Source organism: Oncorhynchus gorbuscha, linkage group LG18 (genome assembly GCF_021184085.1).
Source record: "Oncorhynchus gorbuscha isolate QuinsamMale2020 ecotype Even-year linkage group LG18, OgorEven_v1.0, whole genome shotgun sequence".
In the NCBI taxonomy this organism is placed as follows: Eukaryota; Metazoa; Chordata; class Actinopteri; order Salmoniformes; family Salmonidae; genus Oncorhynchus; species Oncorhynchus gorbuscha.
Window position 1 is genome coordinate 32,200,696 of NC_060190.1, and position 24,379 is coordinate 32,225,074.

The window sequence follows — 24,379 nt, forward strand, 5'->3', positions numbered from 1 at the left end:
GCATAGAGACGTGACACTGTTCATAAAGGCCTGTAATATGAACCAACAAACGGGTTCAAATGCAAATTAATTACTTAAAAATCATCAATGTGATTTTTGGGATTTTTGTTTTAGATTCCGTCTCTCACAGTTGAAGTGTACCTATGATTTAAAAAATGACAGACATCTACATGCTTTGTAAGTAGGAAAGCCTGCAAAATTGGCAGTGTATCAAATACTTGTTCTCCCCACTGTAAGTGTGTTTGTGTGTGATGGAATGTATAGCCATTATGGACATTATGTGGATAGAATATTTAGTATATCTGTAGAATATGTAGGATAGAACAGTATACAGTGCATTCGGAAATTATTCAGACTTTACTTTTTCTACATTTGTTGTTCTACAATGTAAAAATGGATGTAAAAAAAATCCCTTCATCAATCTACACACAATACCCCGTGATGACAAAGCAAAAACTGTTTTTTAGAAATGTTTGCTAATTTATAACACTTATATATCACATTTGCATAAGTATTCAGACCCTTTTCTCAGTACTTTGTTGAAACACCTTTGGCAGCAATTACAGCCTCGAGTCTTCTTGAGTGCGATGCTACAAGCTTGGCACACCTGTATTAGGGGAGTTTCTCCCATTCTTCTCTGCACATCCCCTCAAGCTCTGTCAGGTTGGATGGGGAGTGTTGCTGCACAGCTATTTTCAGGTCTCTCCAGAGATGCTCGATTGGGTTCAAGTCCGGACTCTGGCTGGTGTCACTCAAGGACATTCAGAAAGACACCGGGTGGAGCTAAGCACAGGCAAAAACCTAGAGGAAAACCTTCTTCCGTCTGCTTTACAACAGACACTGGGAGAGGAAGTCACTGTTCAGCAGGACTATAACCGACAACACATGCCAAATCTACACTGAAGTTGCTTACCAACAAAACAGTGAATGTTCCTGAGTGGCCAAAGCAGACAGTTTTGGTTTAATAAATCAGTTTAAAAATCTATGGCAAGATTTGAAAATTGCTGTCTTGTCATGATCCCCATCATCTGGACAGAGCTTGAAGAATTCTGAAAAGAATAAACGTCTAATATTGCACAATCCAAGTGTGTCATGCTCTTAGAGATTTACACAAGAAAACTCACCATTGCAATCGCTGCCAATGGTGTTTCTAGCATGTATTGACTCTGAATACTTAACTGAATACTTAAGCAACAACTATGTTTTAGTTATTTCATATCTATCAATCTGAAAAAAAAAGATTCCATTATAATATTTTGTGTAGATTGTTGACAAAAAAAATGTAGCAATAAAATGTGAAGTAATCCAAGGGGTATGAATACTTTCGCAAGGCACTGTATCTTCACCAATAATGAGTTTTGAAGTACTTTCTGAATTCCTGTTCAGAAGAGTGCAGGAAAAGTTGACAATAATAACGATTGTTTATTCCACATAAGGAAACATGCACAGCTGAGGAACATGCTTCCTGAGAGTACAATTTTTCATATCGCAAGAAAATATACTTAAATATACTTTCAAAGAGGTATATTTAATTTAAATGTGCACAATATATTTAAAGTAAACTTTAAAAAATGCATATGCAAAGTTGTTTGCTTATTCCCCAGCATCCTTTTCTGCAGCTGAAGTTTTGATTTATAATAGGATATTGTTCCTCATATGTAGCTTCTTAAAATGTTTGATGTTCATTTTCAAACTGAATAATGTTGTACTTTTAATTACACATTACATATTAAACATTTACCACCGTAATCTGAACCACTAAAATGTAAAATTCCACTGGTGCACAGTTCTCCAAAGCATTATTTGTAAACTACTGCTTCAGCAACAACTGCTGTAAATAACTTGTTCAAATTGGTTGAGAAGATTCCTTGGTCAATGAAGGTAACCTTTACATGGCAAATTATATTAGCTACAGTGGTTAATGATTAGAAGTGTACATGTAAAATTATACTTAAATCACATTATAAATATACTTTTTTTGCAAAGAAAATACAGGAATTGTAATTCAAATGACCATTTTTGTATTTTTCTAATTTATGAGAAATATACATAATGTACTTCAGGTGTATTCAAAGTATATTTATTTTGCTCTTTATCTAATATACAAAGAATATACTTATTTACAAGAAATGTCCCAATTTAGATCATTTTATATGTATTTAATATACTTAAACATTAATAAAATACAAATAAGATTGACATGAAATACATTTCAAATTTACAGTGCCTTGCAAAAGTATTCATCCCCCTTGGAGTTTTTCCTATTTTAATTTTTTTTGCATTACAACCTGTAATTTAAATGGATTTTTATTTGGATTTCATGTAATGGACATACACAAAATAGACCAAATTGGTGAAGTGAAATTTAAAAAAAGTATTTGTTTAAAAACAAACAAAAAAACAGAAAAGTGGTATGTGCATACGTATTCACCTCCTTTGCTATGAAGCCCCTAAATAAGATGTGGTGCAACAAAATTACCTTCAGAAGTCACATAATTAGTTAGATTGCACACAGGTGGACTTTATTTAAGTGTCACATGATCTGTCACATGATCTCAGTATATATACACCTGTTCTGAAAGGCCCCAGAGTCTACAACACCACTAAGCAAGGGGTACCACCAAGCAAACGGCACCATGAAGACCACAGAGTTATCCAAACAGGTCAGGTACAAAGTTGTGGAGAAGTACAGATCAGGGTTGGGTTATAAAAAAATATCAGAAACTTTGAACATCCCACGGAGCACCATTAAATCCATTCTTAAAAATGGAAAGAATATGGCATCACAACAAACCTGCCAAGAGAGGGCTGCCCACCAAAACTCACTGACCAGGCAAGGAGGGCATTAATCGGAGAGGCAACAAAGAGACCAAAGATAACCCTGAAGGAGCTGCAAAGCTTCACAGCGGAGATTGGAGTATCTGCCCATTTGGACCACTTTAAACCATACACTTCACAGAGTTGGGCTTTACAGACGAGTATCCAGAAAAAAAACATTGCTTAAAGAACAAAATAAGCAAAAACATTTGGTGTTGCTAAAAGGCATGTGAGAGACTCCCCAAACATATGGAAGAAGGTACTCTGGTCAGATGAGACTAAAATGTAGCTTTTTGGCCATCAAGGAAAACGCTATGTCTGTCACAAACCCAACACCTCTCATCACCCCGGGAACAACATCCCCACAATGAAGCATGGTGGTGGTATCATCATGCTGTGAGGATGTTTTTCATCGACAGGGACTTGGAAACTGGTCAGAATTGAAGGAATGATGGATGGTGCTAAATACAGGGAAATTCTTGAGGGAAATCTGTTTGTCTCCCAGAGATTTGAGACTGCGACGGAGGTTTACCTTGCAGCAGGACAATGACCCTAAGCATACTGATAAAGCAACACTCAAGTGATTTATTAAGGGGAAACATTTTAAATGTCTTGGAATGGCCTACTCAAAGCCCAGACCTTAATCCAATTGAGAATCTGTGGTATGACTTAAAGTTTGCTGTACACCAGTGGAACCCATCCAACTTGAAGGAGCTGGAGCAGTTTTGCCTTAATGAATGGGAAAAAATCCAATTGGCTAGATGTGCCAGGGGTTGGATACATACCCCAAGAGACTTGCAGATGTAATTGCTGCAAAAGGTGGCTCTACAAAGTATTGACTTTGGGCGGGTGAATAGTTATGTACGCTATAGTTTTCATTTTTTTTTCTTATTTCTTGTTTGTTTCACAATAAAAAATATTTTGCATCTTCAAAGTGGTAGGCATGTTGTGTAAATGAAATTATATATTATACAACCCCCCCTCCAAATAGATTTTAATTCCAGGTTGTAAGGCACCAAAATGGGAAAAATGCCAAGGGGGTGAATACTTACGCAATATACTTTCGCAGTAAACTTAAATATGTTAAAATATGTTAATGTAGTATTTTATATAAATGAAATCCTGCTTGGGCTGTAAGCCCACGGCCCTCTAATATTGCCCCATGATAAAGACTACTGCAGGGAGGCTTATGGACCTGACACTGATCGTGCCCTTGTCAGTCCTTTGCCAATTGACTAATCGAACGCAGGTCGAGATATTGATCCCCAGTAGTATTAGCCCCCATCCTGCTAGGCTAGCTCTGATCCCCGCTCACTAGAAATAATCAAAGTACAGTGGGCACACAGAAAGGTCACAGTCTGTAATCCATTCTAGTACCAGGGTCGTGTTTATTATTTTTGAAATGGGAAAGATTGCTCAGAAAATGAGTATAACAGAGAGGTGCTCGCTGTCTTAACTCATCCAATTAGAAATGCTTGTTTTTGTATTCCTTTGGATTTATTTTGTAACATTGTGCTACAGTGCGCTACGGTCTGCCTCCCAGTCAGAGAGGTAGTATGATCATATAACCCAGTCACTGGATCAATGGGAGCGAACACCTATGTTATCATTCATACAAGTTAAAATGCCATCACTGCAATTGCATTTGACATGTTTTCTTAGCTCTCATTGACTTGACTTAACAGATGAACCATGCGCAATGCTGATGTCTGTTTACAAACAACCGTCTGACTTTTTCACATCATGCAAACCAGATAGCTGACATGTCAAACAGATACATGCGCCATGACCGATACATGTATTATAAGCAACCGTCAGTTCCTGTGACCTGGGTTGACTTCTAAGCTACGCTAATGCTAGAACAGCAGTGGCATGACTGCGGGTTCAAGCAAAGTGTAATGGCAAGGTTCAAGCACTGAATCACACGTACACATACAGACGCAGACACACACACACATTAATATACTGTATGAGTACATAAACAGGGCCCCCTAAGATGAGCACCACCGGGCGCCAGGTTGAGGATGTGTTCAGGATTAGGATTCTGCCTTTTGATCACACACATACGCACACACACACACACACACACACACACAGGCCACACACACACACAGGCTTCTCACTCACAGTTTTTCACAAAGCAACTTTGTACTATCGAGTCATCAAGGCTTTTCTGAAATTAATTGCCTTTGCTGACAAAAAAGAGAAAGGGAAGATATGAAAGACTTGCGCAGAAAAAAAGGAAGACGCATAATGACTTTGCATTAATCAGTGCTGAAGAATCTGTTTGAGGTGGCTTTCTCTCTGTAGTGTGCCCTCTTACGTTTCGCCAAGCATTGTCTGCATGCAAAATACTTCAGCAATTGAATGCTTTGTGTTGATCTCTGTTTTGTTGAACATGTTCCCACTCCTCGTCAGTCTTTCGGGTGCCTGATGATATTTGTTGAAAACAGAAGTAGTTTGTGGGAATAGAACTTGTTTTTCTACCTTTGACGATCAGTGACCAAAGCTACCGTCTGTATTCAGAGGTGGCGAATGAGATTTTGCTCTAATGCTTGAAGCCTCTTTTTTCCATTTAGATGAATAGGACAGCACAACTTCCAATTTTTCTCATAGCTTAATACACCCTTAATAGAAACTGCAAACACATTATCCCATGCAGTTGCCAATCTCAGCTCTGTGATGATGCTGTGCTCAGCTCAACTATTTCCAACTCTTTGACCACACAAACGCACACATTACTCCCACAGCCTCTGATGGCAGTAGGGTACCTCTGAAGAGTGCCACCGGGATAAATTGAGAACTGTTGTGAATGGCCTGATGTATTGGGGCGAGTTAGCGCCTCACGAAGATAAACATTTTATTTTCTATCTGTCTGTCAGCAATGTGCTAAATTGAGTGGTTGGCTCTCTCTCGTGAGCTTCGCAGCCAACCCAGTTTGCTTTTCCCTGTCGTCGGGGCCTGTGGGGACGTGTAAAGTGGCAGAGGTGGCAACTGTCCCTTGTGTCTCACCTTCAGGATAGAGATGCATACATTTATAGAGATACAACAGACGCAATTAAATTTTATCTAGGTGGAATGTTGTATTTTGTTGTAAGAATCACAGCATGTACACAAGTAGTTGTGTGTCTATTGACATAGAATCACGGAGGATGGAGATGGAGGGGATTGTGCTAGAGGCTGGGAATATGTTTAGAGTGAAGACAGCAAGTGCAAGGTTTTAGCTGGGGATCAGGAGTGCTTATAGGGATAGAGATTCGGATAGAGTACATATTTTACAACAGTACTGTACATTTAACAATTGCTTGCCTACAGTGCATTCGGAAAGTATTCAAAACCCTTTGCTTTTTCCAAAAGTTACATTACAGCCTTATTCTAAAATGTATGAAATCCTTTTTTTCCCTCATCAATCGCCACATAATAACCCATAATGTCTAAGCAAAAACATTTTTTAATTAAAAAATGTATTTTAAATAAAACATGGAAATATCACATTTACATAAGTCTTCAGACTCCTTACTCAGTACTTTGTTGAAGCACTTTTGGCTGCAATTACAGCCTTGAGTCTTCTTGGGTATGATGCTGCAAGCTTGACACACCTGTATTTGGGGAGTTTCTCCCTTTCTTCTCCGCATATCTTCTCAAGCTCTGTCAGGTTGGATGGGGAGCGTTGCTGCACAGCTATTTTCAGGTCTTTCCAGAGATGTTTGATCGGGTTCAGCGAGACTTGTCCCGAAGCCACTCATGCGTTGTCTTGGCTGTGTGCTTAGGACCATTTTCCTGTTGGAAGGTGAACCTTCGCCCCAGCAGGTTGTCATCAAGGATCTTTTTGTACTTTGTTCCATTCATCCCTCCCTCGATCCTGACTAATCTCCCGGTCCCTGCCGCTGAAAAACATCCCCACAGCATGATGCTCCCACCACCATGGTGCCAGGTTTCCTCCAGATGTGACAGTTGGTATTCAGGCCAAACAGTTAAATCTTGGTTTCATCAGACCAGAGAATCTTGTTTCTCATGGTCTGAGAGTCCTTCAGGTACCTTTTGGCAATCTCCAAGCGGGCTGTCATGTGCCTTTACTGAGGAGTGGTTTCTGTCTGGCTACTCCACCATAAAGGCCTGATTGGTGGAGTGCTGCAGAGGTGGTTGTCCTTCTGAAAGGTTCTCCCATGTCCACAGAGGTGCTTTGTCAGTGACCATCGGGTTCTTGTTCACCTCCCTGACCAAGGCCCTCCCTGACCCTCTCCCGATTGCTCAGTTTGGCCAAGTGTCTAGCTCTAGGATGAGTCTTGGTGGTTCCAAACGTATTCCATTTAAGAATGATGGAGGCCACTGTGTTCTTGGGGACCTTTGTGAGAGCGAAATTACAATATTATGTTATACTGTTATTGCATCAAATGGTTATTTTATGGAATAGAGTAGTGTTCTCAGAACACTCTCGTCTGTGCGTAGTTTTCTGAGTTTGGCCTCTATGGACTTAATGCTGAGATTGGATTTAAGATGCCTTTGGTGATAAAACCTAAAGACCGCATATTCTGTAGCAAGAGTTGGTGTTTGTGTACTGGGAGGTACCAGGGTGGAGATGGCTCGGGTATGGATGATGATGAGGGGAACCTTGTTTTGGGGCCCAGACCCTGGTTTCCACACAATAAGAACACTCTTTACAGCAGATACTGCCTGCTGTGTATAATTAATTTATTTCATACAAATCCTAACCTTGTGACCCATTCCACACATATTTTGTTTGTCATGTAGACTAAGGGGGGGTGTATCTTTTCTATAAAAGATCTTTGTATCCTTTGTTTCTGGGGGCTCTCAACAAATCATCTAGGGGTGGTTCGTAACCAGCAATCGTTATTGCAGAGCACTCACATCATTCACTTGTGTGATAAGTTCGTCACTCCTCATTTGAAATTAAAGATATTAACCACCACACTTCAACACTGCAGAAATGGATGGAGGCCACTGTGTGCTGCAGAATGTTTCTGGTAACCTTCCCCAGATTGGTGCCCCGACACAATCCTGTATCGGAGCTCAACAGACAATTCCTTTGACCTCATGGCTTGGTTTTTACTCTGACATTCACTATCAACTCTGGGACCTTATATAGACAGGTGTGTGCCTTTCTAAATGATATCCAATCAATTGAGTTTACCACAGGTGGACTCAAATCAAGTTGTTGAAACATCTCAAGGATGATCAATGGAAACAGGATGCACCTGAGCTCAATTTCAAATCTCATAGCAAAGGGTCTGAATACTTGTGTAAATAAGGGATTTCTGTTTTTTATTTTTAATACATTTGCAAAAATGTCTAAAAACCTGTCTTCGCTTTGTCATGATGGGGTACCCTGTGTAGATTGAGTAATTTTAGAATAAGGCTATAACCTAACAAAATGTGGAAAAGGGGAAGGGGTCTGAATACTTTCCTGAATGCACTGTATATCAGTGGTATTCAAATTAGAATTTGCCTGGTCTTTGTGGTCTATCTCTCCCATCTCATGGACAAATTACATAACTGACGCATAACACAGTTGATTGTGAATGAAATGACATGAAATGAAATGACAATGCTGGAAACTGTACATAAAAACATTCGGTGCCCAAATGAACACAGTCTTCCTTTGTCTTGCATCACTTTGTGACAGTTCTCAAAGGACGTCGGGCGTCAATACATTCCCTTCCTTTACATCTTTCCCTACATGCACTGTACTGTAATTGTGTGCACATCCTGGTAGGACCACTGTTACATCCAAGTCTCTCCTGTACGATTTTTGGAGCTTGTATCCAGTAGACCATCCAACAGTCCAGTCAACCCCACATACCCTCTGTCCATATAAGGTGTTGTTTGTACATGTTATATGTTGTGCAATTGATTAATTCCATGCCACAAATAATTAATCTGTTTCAGAACATATAACATGTTGCAAGCGGTACCCCATGTGTCCCTGATTCCCAGGGAGCGATGGATGTGCAAGCAAAGCCACTTAATACTCGTTAAACTCAATTACAGGCCTGGCCTGCATTTACCAGTTCACTAATGGCCTGAGTGGAGTGGATTAGGTCCCATGCCCCGAGCTGGCAGCCATATAGCAGCCGTGTCGCCTGCCCCTAATGCAGCCAGGCAGCCAACTCCACTGATCACATGCCCAGGCAGTTGAATTCCTGCAGGGATCACCAAAGAATGTATGCACTCATGAAATGTGAGTCACTCTGGATAAATGTGTCTCCTAAATGGCATATTTTATTAGTATAATTATTATTTATTTATTTTTATTGTTATTATTTTAAATTTTACCCCCTTTTCTCCCCAATTTTGTGGTATCCAATTGTTGGTAATTACTATCTTGTCTCATCGCTACAACTCCCGTACGGGCTCGGGAGAGACGCAGGTCGAAAGCCATGCATCCTCCGAAACACAACCCAACCAAGCCACACTGCTTCTTAACACAGCGCGTATCCAACCCGGAAGCCAGCCACACCAATGTGTCGGAGGAAACACTGTGCACCTGGTGACCTTGGTTAGCGTGCACTGCGCCCGGCCTGCCACAGGATTCGCTGGTGTGCGATGAGACAAGGATATCTCTACCGGCCAAACCCTCCCTAACCCGGACGACGCTAGGCCAATTGTGATTCGCCCCACGGATCTCCCGGTCGCGGCTGGCTGCGACAGAGCCTGGGCATGAACCCAGAGTCTCTGGTGGCACAGCTAGCGCTGCGATGATATTTTATTATTTTTATATTATATAGACCTATCATTTTCTCGCCCCATTGTAGCCTCTCATTCGCACATGCCTCAGCATCATTCCCTCTAGATTTGTATCTGATGTGAAACTGAAAAAGCTTACAACTGAATGGATATGAATGGATAATGCAAGACCGTTGATTGCCGTGTGGCTTTCAAAACTGTCCACAACTTTGTCTCCGCGGTGAAAAAATTTATAGATCGATACAGCAACTCAGGCCATTGTTGCCATGGTACTTTGCAGACTTTTCATAGATTGCATGGGTTTTGAAGCAGATATACACATTGGCCCGCGTCTTTTGCTTTTGCTTTCATTTTTGTGTGCTGCTGTTTTGGTACAGCGTCCTTAACTGGCATTCATCTCTCGTCTCAACGATGAGTTATCCTACAGATGTAGTCTCTCCATTACCCACAGTGCAGTGCCTCAGTGCGCCTGCTGTTTCATGGGGAAATAAACTACCTCTGCTTTATGATGCCTCCCTGGTGAGTATATCAACCAAGGAGAAGGAGAGCCAGAGTAATACGTGTTCACACACAAATTATTTTGGGATAACATTCTGAGTAATTATCTGAGTAAGTCTGAGCAAGAGTCCCCATTAATAAATATTGATTTCAGCTATTATATTATGAGCATTCAGGTACTGTTCCATTGAATGTTAAAATGGGCAAAACAAGTGATCTGAGCGACTTTGAGCGTGGTATGATCGTCAATACCAGGCGTGCCGGATACAGTATCTCAGAAGTGGAATCCTCCTGGGCTTTTCAGCACAACCGTGTCTAAGGTTTACATATGTCGTGTCTTTGGCTACGCCGGATTAAGTGATATGACATGCTATTCTATAAAATAATTCCTCCGTAATTAATATTACCTAATTGAGCTAATCATGTAAATGTAATTAACTAGAGAGTCGGGCACCACAAAATAATATTTATAGAGCTGTTATCTTCCGAATAAACTCTTAAAGACCTAGTAATATTTTACATCAATAGCAGTCAATATTAATCTTCACCTTAATTCTGTCTCATCTGAAAGTTGTACATTCTTGGTTATCTTCACGAACCCTGGCTAACCAGTTGAATCAGCAATACAAAATTGGGTTTAATTATTTATTTACTAAATACCTAACTAATCACAAAGAATTACATATACAAAGAAGTAATCATACCTTGTTAACAAATTACGTCATAAAGGAAAACGTCCCTAGCGGGCGGAACAGATATGACAGCTGGTTACACAAAAGAAAGGCTGGGTTTGAGTGAAAGAGCGGGAAGACTGAGAGACAAAGGGAGAAGCTGTGCTATCGTAAATACAGTATCTAATGCATTCTAAATTACCGCTACGAGGTATCACTTCTGTAGTGAATAAGAGTTCAAAGTTCATACCATTCACAACCAAAGCTCACACTGAGGTTGGCTTAGTTCTGTAGTTGACATGTTAGTCATTTTAACGCAGAGGCTGCAGTCCTCATGTACTTGGAACAGGAGGTTATATTGTCGTCAAGGCTTTATGTAGGAAGGGAGAGGCTGGGCGTGTTTGAAAAGTTTTATAACCCATGTCCCTTCACAGGGCGGGCCACTGATTGAGCAGAGCCCTAACCTTATGAAAACCCAAATCTCTTATTTGGAAGCTAAAATTACGTTTAATCTCTTCACCAATAATTTTATATTCAAACATTTAAATTGAACAACAATTCCATGTGAATCCGATAACTACAATGTGCAGACTTTCCACTGTATGGTTTGTCATCTTATCATTGATGAGAATGTCTCAGATGACAACCGAACTGACATCATATTCATTAAGTACCACCGCATATGTTCAATTGGTCGGATTACCAGAATATAGTTAATTTCCCCCCACCTTCTGATGTTCCCAGAATCTCTATGTTAACCAAGGGGTTTTCAAATTTCCCATCAGTAGGGTAGAGAGTGGAAAAATGGGGAAGGGGTATTTATGACTGTCATAAACCTACCCCCGAGCCAACGTCATGTCACCGAGAATGTTGTGACAAACAAAAAACATCTAGTCAGCAGCAGTCATGTGAGCAAAAACAGCTTGTTGATGAGAGAGGTCAAATGAGAATGGCAAGAATCGTGCAAGCTAACAGGTGTGCCAGAAACAGATTAATCAATCAAATAAAATCAGTCATATGTGCCAGAATACAACAGTGAAATGCTTACTTACAAGCCCTTAACAAACAATGCTTTAGAAGTTAAGAAGAAAAACATGTTAAAACTTGTTAGTGACGTGCTCCCGCTGTGGGATCAAATCAGCGGAAATTTCAAGTGCGCCACGTATAGTTTTTGATAAAACTCAAACTTTCATTAAAATACACATACAAGGTAGTGAATTAAAGCTACACTCGTTGTGAATCTAGCTACCGAGTCAGATTTGTAAAATGCTTTTTGGCGAAAGCATGAGAAGCTATTATCTGATAGCATGCACCACAAAGTACTGGAACTTCATCTAAAACAACAGATTTTGCGGTAGCCGGCGCTACCCAAAACCGCAGAAATATATTTTATATATATATTTTTTTTTCCATTTTCAGTGATCAGATTCTCCTGCACTTTTCGATGAAACGCACGTTCTGTTATAGTCACAGCTGTGATTTAACCAGTTTTAGAAACGTCTGGGTGTTTTCTATCCACACATACTAATCATATGCATATACTATATTCCTGGCATGAGTAGCAGGGCGCTGAAATTTTTAACAAAAAACTGCGAAATTTCGCAGCCGCCCTAAGAGGTTTCAAATAAAAAATACATAATTGAAAATAAGAAGTAATAAATAATTATACAGCAGCAGTAAAATAACAATAGCAAGGCTACAGTATATAGAGGGGGTACCGGTACAGAGTCTATGTGTGGGTTCACGGCTTAGTCGAGGTAATTGAGTTAATATGTATATGTAGGTAGATTTATTAAAGTGACCATGCATAGATAATAAACAGAGTAGCTGCAGTGTAAAAGAGGGGTCTGGGTAGCCCTTTGATTAGCCGTTCAGGAGTCTTATGGCTTGTGAGTAGAAGCTGTTAAGAACCCTTTTGAACCTAGACTTGGTGCTCTGGCACTGCTTGACGTGTGGCAGCAGAGAGAACAGTCTATGACTAGGGATGCTGGGGTCTTTGACAATATTTAGGGCCTTCCTCTGACTCTGGTATAGAGGGAAGCTTGGCCCCAGTGATGTACTGGGCCTTACGCATTACCCTCTGTAGTGCTTTGCGGTCAGAGGCCGACCTATTGCCATACCAGGCAGTGATGTAACCAGACAGGATGCTCTCGATGGTGCAGCAGTAGATCCTTTAGAGGATCTGAGGACCAATGCCAAATATTTTCAGTCTCCTGAGGGGTAATATGCTTTGTCATGCCCTCTTCACAACTGTCTTAGTGTGTTTAGACCATGATAGTTTTTTGGTGATGTGAACACCAAGGAACTTGAAGTTCTCAACCTGCTCCGCTGCAGCCCTGCCGATGAGAATGGGGGCGTGCTCAGTCCTCCTTTTTCCTGTAGTCCACAATCTTCTCCTTTGTCTTTATCACATTGAGGGAGAGGTTATTGCACCACTAAGCCAGGTCTCTGACCTCCTCCCTATAAGCGGTCTCATCGTTGTTGGTGATCAGGCCTACCACTGTTGTGTCATCGGAAAACTTGATGATGGTGTTGGAGTTGTGCCTGACCATGCAGTCATGAATGAACAGAGAGTACAGGAGAGGGCTGAGCACACACCCCTAAGGGGCCCCCATGTTGAGGATCAGCGTGGCAGATGTTACCTACCCTTACCACCTGGAGGCCCGTCAGGAAGTCCAGGATCCAGTTGCAGAGGGAGGTGTTTAGTCCCAGGGTCTTTAACTTAGTGATGAGCTTTGAAGGCACTATGGGTTTTAACACTGGACTGTAGTCAATGAATTGCATACTCACATAGGTGTTTTATCCAGGTGGGAAAGGTCAGTGTTGAGTGCAATAGAGATTGCATCATCTGTGGATATGTTGGTGCGATGTGCAAATTGGAGTGGGTGTAGGGTTTCTGGGATAATGGTGTTGATGTGAACCATGACCAGCCTTTCAAAGCACTTCATGGCTACAGATGTGCTACAGGTCAGTAGTCATTTAGACAGGTTACCTTAGTGTTGTTGGGCACAGGGACTATGGTGGTCTGTTTGAAACACTCAGACAGGAACAGGTTAAAAACGTCAGTGAAGCCACTTGCTAGTTGGTCAGAGCATGCTCAGAGTACACGTTCTGGTAATCTGTCTGGCCCTGTGGCCTTGTGAATGTTGACCGACCTGTTTAAAGGTCTTACACACATTAGCTACGGAGAGCATGATCACACAGTCGTCCGGAACAGCTGATGCTCTCATACAAGCTTCAGTGTTAATTTCCTCGAAGCGAGTGTAGAAGTAATTTAGCTTGTGTCACTGGGCAGCTCTCGGCTGTGCTTCCCTTTGTAGTCTGTAATAGTTTGCAAGCGATGCCACATCCGACGAGCTTCGGAGCCGGTGTAGTATGATTCAATCTTAGTCCTGTATTGACGGTTTACCTGTTTGATGGTTCGTCGGAGGGCATAGCGGGATTTCTTATAAACTTCCTGGTTAGAGTCCCGCTCATAGAAAGCGGTAGCTCTACCCTTTAGCTCAGTGTGGATGTTGCCTGTAATTCATGGCTGTTGCGTCATGCTAATGGCAGTTTTAGGATTTTGCATAAGCAGCAGGAGTCCAGGGACCCATTATGGCTGGTGTCAACGGTACAGGCTGGCGGCGTACTGGTGTGGGGAATGTTTTCCTGCACACGTTAGGTCCCTTGATACCAAATGAGCAACGATTGATCCCCACAGAGTATTTGAACATGGATGCTGACAAAACCCAATATAGCATCTTTGGGATGAGATGGAATGGGCTGTTCGCAGCATCAATCAATCAAATGTATTTATAAAGCCCTTCTTTCATCAGCTGATGTTACAAAGTGCTGTACAGTAACCCAGCCTAAAACTCCAAACAGCAAGCAATGCAGGTGTGGAAGCACAGTGAATAGGAAAAACTCTCTAGAAAGGCCAGAACCTAGGATGAAACCTAGAGAGGAACCAGGCTATGAGGGGTGGCCAGTCTTCTTCTGGCTGTTCAGGTGGAGATTATTACAAAACATGGCCAAGATGTTCAAATGTTCATTGATGACCAGCAGGCTCAAATAATAATAATCACAGTTGTTGTGTTTTGGCATCATTAAACTGAAGACTTATTTTTATCAAATACTATTCTTTGTAATTATTATTACGTGATTAAACTTACTTAATCATGTAACTGTAATTAACTAGGAAGTTGGGGCACCAAGGAAAATATTCAGATTACAAAGTTATAATTTTCCTAGTATGACTTTCAGATATTATAATATCTGATCAATTAGTCTTCTAATTAATGAATTATTCTTTACCTCACGTTAGTCTCATTCCAAACGTCATAAATGGTTGGTTATCTGCACATACCCAGTCTTCACTATGAGTCAGCTATACATCAATTGTCTTAAATAATTTAATTATTGGAATTATTATCGTTATTGGAATATTTTTCGGCGTTTTCGTGACTGAAATTTCTCAGCCAAACGTGAAGAACAAACTGAGCTATTCCGCCTACAAAAATATAATTTTTGGAAAAAAGGAACATTGGCTATCTAACTGGGAAACTCGTGAGTGAATAAAAATCTGAAGCTCATCAAAGGTAAACAATTTAATTTGATTGCTTTTCTGATTTCCGTGACCAAGTTACCTGCTGCTAGCTGGACAAATTGCTATGCTAGACTATCGATAAACTTACACAAATGCTTGTCTAGCTTTGGCTGTAAAGCATATTTTGAAAATCTGAGATGACAGGGTGATTTAACAAAAGCCTAAGCTGTGTCTCAATATATTTCAAATGTGATTTTCATGAATAGGAATATTGTCTAGGAATATTTATGTCCGTTGTGTTATGCTAATTCGTGTCAGCCGATGATTAGGCTCCCTCATGCGGGATGGGGAGTCACTAGAGGTTAAACAGTTTAATATCATATTACATCATTTCACAAATAGTTTAATCTTTACTCATTCATTTTATACAACAATTAGATGCAAGCTTCACAACTGAGACTCTTGTATAAACAGAGTTATGGTAATGTGGCTGTATTGTCTCATAAGTTTCACAAAATTGTACCAAATGGACCAGTTCATAGCTGGCTACTTCACTGACCGTTTATACATTCTCCAGAACATTAATATTGTTCAGTTCTCAAGTTCTGTGAGTTGGAAGAAGTTCCTTTGTTCTCTCTATGAAAACTCACTCTCTCTCTATAATGTCTGGCCATGAGGAAGAATCTCCTCCATGAATTTATGACCTGCCTTACAGAGCCTGTTGTAGGGGGAAGAGAGAGAGGGGGATGGTGCTCGCTGTACCCAAAGAGGGCAATGTCATGACAGTGCTCGCTGTACCCAAAGAGGGCAATGTCATGACACAGTGGTTGTCAAAGGTGCAACAGGTCAGCACCTAAGGAGTAAATGTCAGTTGGCTTTGCATAGCCGATCATTCAGGGTATCTCTACCGCTCCTGCTGTCTCTAGAGAGTTGAAAACAGCAGGTCTAGGACAGGTAGCATGTCCGGTAAACAGGTTAGGGTTCCATAGCGCGCAGACAGAACAGTTGAAACTGGAGCAGCAGCACGGCCAGGTGGACTGGAGACAGCAAGGAGCCATCAGGCCAGGTAGTCCTGAGTCATGGTCCTAGGGCTCAGGTCCTCCGAGAGAAAGAAAGACAGAAAAAGAGAGAATTAGAGAGAGCATACTTAAAATCACACAGGACACCGGATAAGACATGAGAAATACTCCAGATATAACAGAGTGACCCTAGCCCCCCGACACATAAACTACTGCAGCATAAATACTGGAAGCTGAGACAGGAGGGGTTTCTGATTTTTGCAATGTTATGTAGATAGAAAAAAGCTGTCCTTGAAACAGTCTTGATATGTTTGTCAAAAGAGAGATCAGATTCACAGTTTTATTTGAGACTACTGTACAACCTTCAAGATTAATTGTCAGATTCAACAGAAGATATCTTTGTTTCTTGTGACCTAGAATAAGCATCTTATGTTTTGTCCAAGTTTAAAAGTAGATCATTTGCAGCCATCCACTTCCTTATGTCTGAAACAGACTTTCAGGGAGGGCAATTTTGGGGCTTCACCATGTTTCATTGAAATGTACAGCTGTGTGTCATACGCATAGCAGTGAAAGTTAACATGATGTTTCCGAATGACATCACCAAGAGGTAAAATAAATAGTGAAAACAATAGTGGACCTAACACGGAGCCTTGAAGAACACCGAACTTTACAGTTCATTTGTCAGAGGATAATCCATCCACAGAGACAAACTGATATCTTTCCAAAAGATACGATCTAAACCAGGCTAGAACTTGTCCATGTAGACCCATTTGGGTTTCCAAACTCTCCAAAAGAATGTGATGATTGATGGTGTCAAAAGCAGCTCCAAGGTCTAGGGGCACGAGGTCAGATGCAGAGCCTCGGTCTGATGCCATTAAAAGGTAATTTACCACCTTCACACGTGCAGTCTCAGTGCTATGATGTGGTCTAAAACCAGACTGAAGCACTTAATATACATTGTTTGTCTTCAGGAAGGCAGTGAGTTGCTAAGCAACAGTTTTTTCCAAAATGTTTGAGAGGAATGGGAGATTCGATTAAGTTTTATAGGCCATGATTATTTTCATCAATGTGTCGAGATATATTACTAAAAAACTTGATCCTAGGGCCTGACAGAGTTGTGCAGGACAACTGAGCTTTGGAGGAATACGCAGATTTAAAGAGGAGTCTGTAATTTGCTTTCTATTGATCATGATCTTTTCCTCAAAGAAGTTCATGAATTTATCACTGCTGAAGTGAAAGCTCTCTTGGGGAATGCTGCTTTTTAGTTAGCTTTGCAACAGTTTCAAAAATAAGTTTTGGTTTGTTCTTATTTTCCTCAATTAAGTTGGAAAAATAGGATGATCGAGCAGCAGTGAGGGCTCTTCGATAATGCACGGTACTGTCTTTGCAAGCTAGTCGTAAGACTTCCAGTTTGGTGTGGAGCCATTTCTTTCTTTTCCAATTATCTGGAAGCTTGCTTCAGAACTCGGGTATTTTCTGTATACCAGGGAGCTAGTTTCTTATGACAAATGTGTTTAGGGGTGCGGTTACATCTAGGGTATTGTGCAAGTTAAATTGAGTTCCTCTTTTAGGTGGTTGACTGATTTTTGTACTCTTGACGTCCTTGGGTAGGCGGAGGGAGTCTGGAAGGGCATCTAGAAATCTTTGGGTTGTCCAAGAATGTATAGCACAACTTTTGATGATCCTTGGTTGGGGTCTGAGCAGATTATTTGTTGCAATTTCATACGTAATAAAATGGTGCTCCGATAGTCAAGGATTATGAGGAAAAACATTAAGATCCACAACATTTATTCCACGGGACAAAACTAGGTCCAGAGTATGACTGTGGCAGTGAGTAGGTCCGGAGACATGTTGGACAAAACCCACTGAGCCGATGATGGCTCTGAAAGCCCTTTGGAGTGGGTCTGTGGACTTTTCCATGTGAATATTATTGTCACCAAAAATGTGAATGTTATCCGCCATGACTACAAGGTCCGATAGGAATTCAGGGAACTCATAAAGGAATGCTGTATATGGCCCAGGAGGCCTGTAAACAATAGCTATAAAAGGGGATTGAGTAGACTGCATAGATTTGATGACAAGAAGCTCAAAAGACGAAAACGTCATTTTTTTGGGGGGGGGGGGATAAATTGAAATGTGCTATTATAAATGTCAGCAACACCTCTGCCTGAATCTACCGCCATCCAGTCTGCAGCAAGTGCGTGATGCCATCGTGTCAGCATGGACCAACATTGAGCACAACAAAAAGTAACAATGTATTTTGCTATCTCTTTTGCCATGCACTGAATAGTGGATGCTTGTCACCTCAAACGGAAGCCTTGCAAAGTTGAATGATTAAACAATTGGTGTTGTGAACCACTTAACCCAATCAAAAGTACATGATTAACAGCTAGGAAAAGAATTAAGAAATTACCAGAATCTTCCATGTCTACAGGAAGGCTCCATTTGTTTCAGTTTTAGTTCCTTTCCAACTCTTTATCAACTTAGAAAAATTCTGAAAGCCGTCAGTGGCTGGATGATGTTTGACTCGCTCTGTCTCACTGTCACACACAGCCAACCATCCACCAATCACACGCCCAAGTCTATAACCACTCCCGACCTATATTCACCTTACATCATTTTGGCCCAACTTTGTCTGGGGGTCCCCAATGACAGGTTTCAAAAAAGCTGATCTAGGACACACTTCCTCACGACCTAGGATGGAGCTGCCCTGAGGTGGCTGAGGCTTTTTTTCCCCACTACTTTTTTTCCTTATTTTATCATCTTTTCGGGTTTTTTTAAACTTTCAGCTAAAATTGTATTTTAAGTGGTGGCTTGGATTGCCCCTACTGTTTCTTTGCCTGTGGTCAGTGCAGCATGGTCTAGGGGCCATGCCGGATCCAGCACTTAACCATGAAAGCCTTTCAAGCAGAGACTGGCCTAGCTGCCAACAGGCACTGAGCTGTCAATTGGTTTGATTTGAATTCTTCTAATGGAGTTGTGAGCTGTGAAACGTCAGCCTAAAATGTTTTGATTGCTCCCAACCCTGTACACATCAATTTACAGAAACATCAATCTCCGGCAAAAATAACAAAACAAATGCAGAACATGAGTTTGGACGTTTGTGGCTATGGAAGCCCTTTCTGTTAGTTTCGACACAGTCAATATTTCTGTTGTAATGCATTGCCAATATTTCATGGCTGTGGCACACAGCAGTGTGTAGCTAATTCAAATGCAGCCGGAAATGTACTGGTGGGACCAACAGAACTGACAATACCGTTCTGTTCTTTTTTACTATTGCAAAGCATTGCATATGCCCGAAAATGACAGTATTGTGTTTTGTTCATAACAATAATACCTTAAATTGAATACTATTTTTGGCATTGGTACCAGAAATACTGGAAAAAGTAGCTTGAAGGTTCACATTTTTCTATATAAAACAGTTGTCATGTCTCAGCTTGTCATACAATTTAATCAGTCAATTGTATCAAATTGATTACCTAACATTTAATTGATTGTGATAGAATTAAACCATGCAACAATTAACTAATTAATAACTTGGGGCACCACGGAAGAGTGTTTATAGAGTTGCTGTCTTCTGAAGATCTTTTATATCAATAGCAGTCAATTATTAATCGTCATCTTATTGAGTCTCATTCTGATTGTCACAGAGTACTTGGTTATCTGCATGAGCCATAGCTAACAAGTTTTGAGCTTAATTATTTATTTACTAAATACCTAAATAATCACACAGAAATACATGTATATACACAGGATAGATCATACATTGATTTATAATCATGTCAGGGAAAATCCCTAGATGACTAACCCAATATGACGGCTGGTTACACAAAGGAAGGGGGTTGGGCTTGAATGAAAGAACGGGAATGCTGAAAGACAAAAGGAATTGGGTCTCTATCGGACCTTGAGAAGCTATTTTAGCGTAAACACAGAGTCTTATGCATTCCAATAACTGCCCATTCGGAAAAAGAAAATGCAAGATATATATTTACTCTGAGCAGTGCTTCGATAGATCTGTCGAAGATGGAAGACTGGTTTGCCCAGCATAAATCCCCATTGTTCTTTGAATATTTCTGGTCGTAGTGCTGTACAACGGATAAGTTGAAGTACCTTGTCGTTCTTAGGAGATTGTCTGTCCTTTCCTAGGACACGTACGTTTACAGCTGCGGCTGATAACTCGACGTCTAGGATGTATCACTTGTGTTTATAGTTTTATTTAATGTTGGGTTATTGTATGGAAGTTATTTTGTCTTAAACGTTGTTGGACTGCAGATGTGGCCAGGGCAATAAATTGCAATGTCCGTACAGTGAGACGCCTAAGACAGCGCTATAGGGAGACAGGATGGACAGCTGATAGTCCTTGCAGTGGCAGACCAAGTGTAACAAAACCTGCACAGGATCAGTACATCCGAACATCACACCTGCGGGACAGGTACAGGATGGCAACAACAACTGCCCGAGTTACACCAGGAATGCACAATCCCTCCATCAGTGCTCAGACTGTCCGCAATAGGCTGAGAGAGGCTGGACTGAGGGCTTGTGTCACTGTTGTAAGGCAGGTCCTCGCCAGACATCACCGGCAACAACGTCACCTATGGGCCCAAACCCACCGTCGCTGGATCAGAATGGCCTGGCAAAAAGTACTCTTCACTGACGAGTCGCGGTTTTGTCTCAACAAGGGTGATGGTCAGATTTGCGTTTATCGTCGAGGTGATGAGGCCTGTACTCTGGAGCGGGATCGATTTGGAGGTGGAGGGTCCGTCATGGTCTGGGGCGGTTTGTCCGCATCATCGGACTGAGCTTGTTGTCAATCTCAACACTGTGCAATACAGGGAAGACATCCTCCTCCCTTATGTGGTACCCTTCCTGCAGGCTCATCCTGACATGACCCTCCAGCATGACAATGCCATACTGCTCATTCTGTGTGTGATTTCCTGCAAGCAGGAATGTCAGTGTTCAGCGAAGAGCCCGGATCTCAATCCCATTGAGCACATCTGGGACCTGTTGGATCGGAGGGCGTAGGGCTAGGGCCATTCCCCCCCAGAAATGTCCGGGAACTTGCAGGTGCCTTGGTGGAAGAGTGGGGTAACATCTCACAGCAAATCTGGTGAAGTCCATGAGGAGGAGATGCACTGCAGTACTTAATGCAGCTGGTGGCCACGCCAAATACTGACTGTTACTCTTGATTTTGATCCCCCCCTTTGTTCAGGGACACATTATTAAATTTCTGTTAGTTTAGTTGGTCTAGTTTTTAAAATCTTGTTATGTTCATACAAATATTTACACATGTTAATTAAGTTTGCTGAAAATAAACGCAGTTGAAAGTGAGAGGACATTTCCTTTTTTTGAGGAGTTTATATATGTATATGGTGTTACATTTTTCACTCTGCTCTTACAGATCACCTATAAAGCTCTGAGCTCCTTGGACCCCAGTGCAGACCTGACCACCCAGCGTGGCAGGGTGTTCAAGTTACGCAACGAGACCCAACACCTGTTCGTGGGGCTCTACCCGGGCACCACCTACTTCTTCACCCTCAAAGCCAGCACCAACAAAGGCTTTGGACCCCCTGTAACCACCCGCATCGCCACCAAGATAGCAGGTGAGGGATACTTGTTCAGAACAGATCGTAGTAGTGATGTTTCATTGGTATCCTAAATTCACATACATACAGCTGCAAGCAATATGACGTAAATGACATGATACATGCACCATTGTAATATAGTAGTTTTGTGCTTTTCATTATTTTTATTTTTTTTGCTTTGTAGAAAAAAAACACAAAACACTGACATTGTCAAATGCCACATCTGACTAGAGCTGACATTTTGTCAGCCGGTGATGGTCAAGCAAATAACTGTCGGTCTCACGGTAATTGACCGTTAATTAACATAAACACATTTAGCATCGCCTGGCTTCCACGCGTAGCATACAAGCCACTGATGTAGACCATTGGAACAGCTGCAAGTCTAATAAATACATGTAATATAGCCTAAACCATCACAATAAATCCATTATTTATTTTAGATGGGTCAAAAGAAACATGATATGAAGAAAACTTGTCCTTATGTTAGGCCCTGATCTGGCTATGCCATATGGCTGTGTGCTACACTAGTTAATTTAGGAGACAATATTTGCCTAGAATTCCGTGGCATTATTTTATATTATTTTATACAATGAAGAATACAATTGAACATAGCTGAATAAAAAATAAAGGATATTCCTCCAAATGAGGTGGGGTGCACATGCGGCTAATCTGTGTCAAGTGGTTAACAAAGATACAGGTACTCCTATATGCTTAATTTAGAATGGTTTATGTAACTTTTGTGATACATGCAGTACCAATCAAGAGTTTGACACACCTACTCATTCAAGGGTTTTTCTTTATTTTTTATAATTTTCTACATTGTAGAATAATAGTAAAGACATCAAGACTATGAAATAACACAAATGGAATCATGTACTGCAGTAACCCAAAAAGTTCCAAACAAATCAAAATATATTTTATATTTGAGATTCTTCAAATCCCTCTTTGACTTGATTACATCTTTGCACACTCTTGGCATTCTCTCAACCAGCCTCATGTGGTAGTCACTTGGAATGCATTTCAGTTAGCAGGTGTGCCTTGTTAAATGTTAATTAATCTCAGACAAATTGTTCATTCTGGTCTTTCTGAAGGGCTGCTTGATGAGGCCGAAGCACCAGTCGGGGGCAAACTTGGTGTTGCCTGTGATCAGGAAGTGAATGTCGAGACTCTGGTGGAGCTTGAGCATCGTCCGCCAGGCACAATACCAGAGCACAAACGTGTTATTGTTTTGGCCACTGCAGTTATCACAATTCAGTTCCACACGTTTCCCCAACTCCGTAGTTGGTGAAGAAATGGTGTGTGCACTTGATGAATGCGCTGCTGCCTTTGCTGGATGACATGACTTCATCAATCAAGTAGTTGACTTGTTGTGGTATTCCTTCACAGCAGACACAAACATGCCACACTTGCGAGGAGTTAAAAAGTAGATGGGACCTGGCTACAACAAAAGATCATTAAGATAAATTACAATTCATTGTCTCACGCATGTCTTTACATAGCTCAGTGTACATACATACATACATACATACATACATACATACATACATACATACATACATACATACATACATACCTACCTACCTACCTACCTACCTACCTACCTACCTACCTACCTACCTACCTACCTACCTACCTACCTACCTACCTACCCTACATACCTACCTACCTACCTACCTACCTACCTACCTACCTACCTACCTACATACATACATACATACATACATACATACATACATACATACATACATACATACATACATACATACATACATACATACATACATACATACATACATAAAGTGGGGCAAAAAAGTATTTAGTCAGCCACCAATTGTGCAAGTTCTCCCACTTAAAAAGATGAGAGGCCTGTAATTTGCATCATAGGTACACTTCAACTATGACAGACAAAATGAGGAGACAAAATCCAGAAAATCACATTGTAGGATTTGTAATTAATTTATTTGCAAATTATGGTGGAAAATAAGTATTTGGTCACCTACAAACAAGCAAGATTTCTGTCTCTCACAGACCTGTAACTTCTTCTTTAAGAGGCTCCTCTGTCCTCCACTCGTTACCTGTATTAATGGCACCTGTCTGAAGTTATCAGTATAAAAGGCACCTGTCTGAAGTTATCAGTATAAAAGACACCTGTCCACAACCTGTAAAGGAAAGAATGAATGGGGCAATGTATCGTGAGATTTTGAGTGAAAAACTCCTTCCATCAGCAAGGGCATTGAAGATGAAACGTGGCTGGGTTTTTCAGCATGACAATGATCCCAAACACACCGCCCGGGCAACAAAGGAGTGGTTTCGTAAGAGGCATTTCAAGGTCCCGGAGTGGCCTAGCCAGTCTCCAGATCTCAACTCCATAGAAAATCTTTGGAGGGAGTTGAAAGTCCATGTTGCCCAGCAACGGCCCCAAAACATCACTGCTCTAGAGGAGATCTGCATGGAGGAATGGGCCAAAATACCAGCAACAGTGTGTGAAAACCTTGTGAAGACTTACAGGCAACGTTTGAACTCTGTCATTGCCACACAGGGTATATAACAAAGTATTGA

General features: G+C 41.1%; 1 protein-coding gene across 15 annotated transcripts in view; it reads left to right on the forward strand.

The window, feature by feature from the left end:
- ptprt (protein tyrosine phosphatase receptor type T) overlaps nt 1–24,379 on the forward strand; it is a 415,083-nt gene that overhangs the window by 259,799 nt on the left and 130,905 nt on the right. For all 15 annotated transcript variants that reach the window (XM_046310949.1, XM_046310947.1, XM_046310956.1 and 12 more), the window contains exon 10: nt 21,637–21,838. In XM_046310949.1, the coding sequence (XP_046166905.1) occupies nt 21,637–21,838 (202 nt within the window). The remainder of the gene's footprint in view (nt 1–21,636; nt 21,839–24,379) is intronic.